Here is a 5,917-nt window from a genome sequence, read left to right as displayed (position 1 = left end):
CACACACACACACACACACACACACACACACACACACACACACACACACACACACACACACACACACACACACACACACACACACATATATATATATATATATATATCAACACGGTCTCACTCCCAAGAAGGCACATATTGACGTTTGGTCAGAACCCTGTCACGGCACATAGTGATGTCCAGGGGCGCCCTCGACAGCATTATGCGCCTTCCAGGGTCACTCATAGACATTCATAGAATTCCTCAGAAGGCACAATGCACCGTCTCAGGAATTCCATTGATAATACATAGGACACAACATGCACTAATAAGAGACTTGCTTGAAATGCACCCGACCACACACCACCACCCACAAAAAAAATGGAAATATTCAGAGCATTTCCATACTAGTTTGGTAATTTTTCGATGAGTATTTGTTGAGAACGGGACATTTGTTTACCAGGTCCAACCCCTTGACGTCAGATTACTTCTGCATGCTTGTAACTGATATTCTTTATTGTCAGTAAAGATCTCACAAAAACATTTTTATTTAATCTAATTTTATTGGTTAATTAAATTAAGGATGAGGCCTCACAGCTCTTAGCCGCGATGCAAAACGTTTATTAAAAAGAAAGCAACGTTTCGACAGTAAAGTCTTCCTCATGCGTGGATTCGAGTGAAAGATGCGCAAGACCATGAATCCACGCATTTGCATTGACAAAGCATTGGCAGATTACGCCCCATAGGTAAACTAAAAGTGCGGTGTGACCTTACAAGTAAAAGTCCGGAATTCAAAATGTACTTGAGTTAATTAAGTACAGAAGTATTGGCATCAAAATGTACTTAAAGTATCAAAAGTAAAAGTACTCATTATGCAGAATATCCCATTTTAAGTTTTCAAATGTATACAAATCTTTTGAAAATAGCAGATATACAAGATAGATTGGCTATTTTCAAAAAGCCGAAATGTGTAGGGCTGAAGTGATTAATGTATGTTTTGTAATCAAAAGCAACACGACTGAACACACTGAAACTGAAACTGAAAGACAATAATCCTGTGAACTGACAAATTGGTAGTCCTTTAAATACCAGAACACTCAAGCATCAAGAACAAACCTCAAACATCTTCAGATGGCTTGCCCAGGTGGAATCAATCTCTCAATCAACGTCCGGACAAAGAAGGGAGGAGGAGGGGGAGGGGAAGGGGGAGAGGGAGAGTAAAAACGACATGCAGGGATGTTCCTCTCACGTGAAAAACTAGTCAATGGTTTCTACTAATCCATATCCACATCAAGCACATATAATTACTTAAGCAAATTGTATGGGACTTTGTGTGTCCAATAGTATTAACTCAAATTCCAACCAACAAAGCCTTCACATAAAGAAACGCAAAACTATGAAATATTGAGCAATTTCAACAAACACAACACAACATGGGTCTTCAACAAGGGGTCCAGGACCCCTAGGGGAGCGCCAAAACGACAGGGGGGCGCCAAAACTTTGTGTGACAGGGACTTTTTATTTATGTTTTTTTAACGACTTGAAACCTCACATCACTATCCTGAGGGGAACATTAGACGAAAATAGCAGATCTACAAGCTCACAATGCGTCGCTAGATTGGCTATTTTCGGCAAAGTTTGTTGTACAGGGAAAAGAAGAGCAGACCAAGTACCGAGCCAAAGGTCAAGTTTACAAAGTATTGAGGGTTTAAGTCGTTAAATGTCTAAAAACACATTTAACATGAATCCAATATGTAGTGGGGGTCCCTGCTTCATATCTCTCTCTCTCAGCTAAGGGGTCCTTGGCTTACGAAATGTTGAAGACCCCTGGTCTACAATAATGGGCCTTGTATAACAAACAGTGGTCATCTACATATCAGCTGCATGTGAGCTGGCCCAGATACAGATGATGGTAATGAAGCTGACTGCTATGAAGATGATGTAGAAGATGAAGAGCAGGCGGTCAACGATGAGGCCCACCTGGACCCACTCCTCAGAGCTCTGGTTCCCTGTCAGCTGCCGGTCCACCTGGAGGCGGATGGCCTGGAGGTCTTTACCCAGCCTCCTCATCTCCTCCAGGACCTTATCCTCCACCTCAGGCCCCCTCTCCTCTGGAGCTTTCTCACCAGCCTTGTCCTCCACTGCCACCAGAGGGCAGGCATTGACTTCTAGGAAACAGGCATACATGACATTAGCGTAAAGTAGCTGGTCATGGGAGGTAAATATCCAGTGGTGTAAAGTAACTAAGTACATTTACTCAAGTACTGTACTTAAGTACAATGTTTAGGTACTTTTGCTTTACTGGAGTATTTCCAATTGTCTATACTTTTACTTCTACTCCACGACACCTCAGAGGCAAATATTATACTTTTACTCCACTACAATTATTTGAAAACTTTAGCCCTATTTTATACCCAGGCTATTTGAAAATAGCCGATCTACAAGCTCACACGATGCGACGCATTGTGAGCTTGAAGATCTGCTATTTTCATACATTTTAGTACTTTTACTTTCGGTACTTTGAGTACATTTTGATACCAATGCTTTTGTACTTTTATTCAAGTAATTTTACAGAGTACTTCTACATTGCAGTATTGATACTTTTACTTAAGTAAAACATTTGAGTACTTTGTCCACCACTGTAAATATCACTAGCTTTGAGTGAACGGGGTGTATACAAACGGAAAAGTTCTGAGCTGACATCATCTGGCCCTTCTGGCACATGCAGTTACAGGTACATTAGGCCTACTCCTAATTCAGTGCATGTATGCTCAGCTAAATGTACTTGGCTATTTCCTTTCATTGGATGCTATGCATTGTGTTGTTTTTATGAGAAGAGTTTGTAAACGTAAACTTCCATTGAGGATGTAACATAATCAGATTTATATAGAAATGTGGACTTGGTTAGGGTGCTATAGTAGAATAAAGCTTATATATTCTTATAACTAATACCATATTATTCACATACCTGAGTTAGTTTTTTCTTTGGGCTTTGGAGGAAGGCCTAGAAGAGGGCCCAGGATATGTAGGACCAACACCTGGACCCATCGGGGGACCGGAGTGATGTTCCAACTGGAGTCACACAGGAGATTGGTGATGAGGATGGTCTCCAGTAGGCTGGCCACCATCAGAGCCAGGCAGAGACAGAAGAACACATCTGGGAAGAGAGAGATACAAGGGAGAGAAGGAGAGCAGAAGGAGTGATGGAAGTCAACATGTTCTCATGCAGCACATCTGAAAGGTTCTATTCCCAACACACACTCACATCTATGTGATAACAGACTAGACAGCATTGTTAACAAAGTGATTTAGGAACCTTCTGTAATCACTCAGTGTGATTTGTGGAAGTCATTCTCCATGCAGGAGGACATTATATGAAGTACAGAGACAACTCAGGTCCAGTTTACTAAGTCTAGAGGTTTTAAGTGGTGGACAGCCTTTATCATAGTATACTGTACGTACTGTATGTGTATATGAGCTGTTTGAACTTGTAAGATGTGTGTGATTGATTGATTCCCACAAATAAGGAGCAAAGTGGGTTCCTTATCAGTTCAATAAGGGGACACGTCTTTTAGTGTTCAAATAAGGGACGATTCTGTATTTCAAGGGGCGGTTGGCAACCCTAACAATTTTGTAACCCCATTTTTTACACCCAGTGCCAATTGTCTATGTAATCCTGGGCACTACCTTCCCTCTGCCAACCATGGGAGGCCAGGGTCGAGCTCTTGCCTCCTTCAATGCATGAGAGCCAACTGACCTTCTTGTCACCTGACAGGGGGGTTTCCCTGGTAGGACGTAGCGCGTGGAAGGAACACGTTATTCCAACCAGTTCCTTTCCCCTCCATCAGGCGCCCCGGCTGACCAGGGGGAGGCAGTATAGTGACCAGAATTACTGCATGTTTTTGTGAGGGTACCTACCCTAGGGGACACAGGGAGAACATGCAAACTCCACACAGAGAGGCCCTTTCACCAACCCCACCTAGGGTATGGGCACTGATGAGACAGCTTGTACTACTGACTTATGAGAGGTACGCTGCCTCCAGTGACCGGCAGCAGGTCGTTCATCATGAGGAGGAAGACGGTGTAGCCCAGGATGAGGGTCATCTTGAAGGAGGAGCGGTCGGCGCTCTGGGGTGGCAGCAGGAAGCTGAAGAGGTCCACCGTGATGAGGAAACAGCTGGGAAGGAGGAGGTTCACCACGTAGAGAGTAGCCCTGCGTCTCAGTTTGAACTACAAGGGACAAGAACAAACCATTCCTATAGGTTCACTGTTCAGGGTATTATTACTACAAATCATAATATCTGCTATCGGTATATTCCAGGCATAGACTATGTTTAAGATGTTAGATTTAAAGTGCTCGGGTGACGTAGTGGTAAAGTGCCTGCCCACCACCGCGAGCGTCTACACTAACACAATTGGCCCGTTTTCGGGGAAGGGAAGCCGGGCGGGGAAGGTGATATTTGTAACTGCGCGTATTCCTACGGGCTGGGGGCGGCACCTGTCGGGAGGGAGTGTTGGGCGGGAGGAGTAGGACGAAGGCCCTACGTCCTCCCGGTGGGGACTCCCCGCTGGCAGGTGAGTCAGTAGTATACAACAGCAGTGACAGCACACAAATGTCCCTGGGGAGGAATCAATTGGCATAACGACTAAATTGGAGGGGAAAAAAGCAAAAAAAAATATATATAAGATTTAAATGTACATGGAATGCAAGCTCATCAATGCCTCCCAGAGAAACAACCGCGACATTTTTAGTGCACGTGATGTCCATCAGCTCCCACTCTCCCATGGTTGTCATCACCTCCTTGGAACGCTTCAGAATTCGCTCCAGTGGTATCCAGAGTGTCAATCTCACCTCATTGTCTGAGAGGAGAAGAGGGACCAAAGGAGAGATTATACAAGGAAATAAGAAGAAAAAGGTAAGTTATGATGTGTTCCTGTCGGGCAGAAACCTCTCACCTCCACGTTTTAACTTTTCGTGTTTTTTTGCAAATTAACGCCCTACTTGATAATACTACAGCACAAAGTATCAGAAGTTAGCAGATCTGCAAGCTCAAAGCGCGGCACGAAGTCTTTTGAGCTTGTAGATCTGCTACTTTTGATGCTTTTGAGCTTGTAGATCTGCTACTTTTGATGCTTTTGAATTTGAATCCTGAAAAGACAAAGTCATTATTATCCATTATTAGTAGTATTCAAAGAACATGTGAGGGAACAACCAAAAAACTATTTGTATCTGAGACAAAACTGAATGTGACATTTGGGTGCTGAGGAGGAGCCCTTCTTGAGCAAAGCGGTACGCCTCACTGAGGTACATGTAGGAAGTGAAGGTGAGAGTGCAGTTCTGGACGTCAAAGGGGAAGGTGTAGATGTCAAGGTTGCAGGAGCTGACAACCCTCAAGGGCAGCGAATCTACCATCAAGCCGTTGTGATTGGCCTTCACGTAGGGGACAGACGGGGCGTTGTTCTCGTCCATGTTGCAAGACAGGAACAAAGCAGAACGGCAGACTGATGTCATACGGCTCTAGAATGACCTTTTAGTTAAGTCTTTTAAAGTCATTCCTCTTGTTTAACCCATCATCAGGACATTAGCTTGGCATTAGCTAAACTCATCACGTGGGTTCACTGGCCAATGCCAGGCTATCATGCCGATACAGTAGCAATGTGTAATAAAAGAACAATCTTTGAATAAATAACAATTCCATAATAATAGTTAAAGTGCAGCCACAAGTTAGTAGAATAATAATGTAAATAGTACAGTAAGAGTATAAAACAGTACTGCAACATCAACTGAAAATAATTGTTCAGTGCAAATGAAAACATCATGTTATAAATGACGTGGTATCGGATTGGCATAGACTGGCATACTCGCTGATACAGATACCAGCATTTTTGGGCAGTATACTATCGGCAGCTTTTCCGATACTGGTATCGGTATTGGAAC

General features: G+C 43.4%; 1 protein-coding gene across 1 annotated transcript; it reads right to left on the bottom strand.

Moving 5' to 3' along the window:
• Positions 1-1,848: 1,848 nt before the first annotated feature.
• On the bottom strand, positions 1,849-5,449 carry LOC308095681 (5-hydroxytryptamine receptor 3E-like; the record flags this gene model as incomplete). Its single annotated transcript, XM_080442724.1, has 5 exons — positions 1,849-2,147; positions 2,948-3,136; positions 3,999-4,209; positions 4,679-4,839; positions 5,281-5,449. The coding sequence occupies 5 exons, from the start codon at positions 5,447-5,449 to the stop codon at positions 1,849-1,851; spliced, it is 1,029 nt and encodes a 342-aa protein (XP_080298850.1).
• Between the last annotated feature and the right edge of the window lie 468 nt (positions 5,450-5,917).

This window comes from Gymnoscopelus braueri (genome assembly GCF_963280865.1).
Source record: "Gymnoscopelus braueri genome assembly, chromosome: 11".
NCBI classification, from domain to species: Eukaryota; Metazoa; Chordata; class Actinopteri; order Myctophiformes; family Myctophidae; genus Gymnoscopelus; species Gymnoscopelus braueri.
This window is presented reverse-complemented; position numbering and strand designations above follow the sequence as displayed.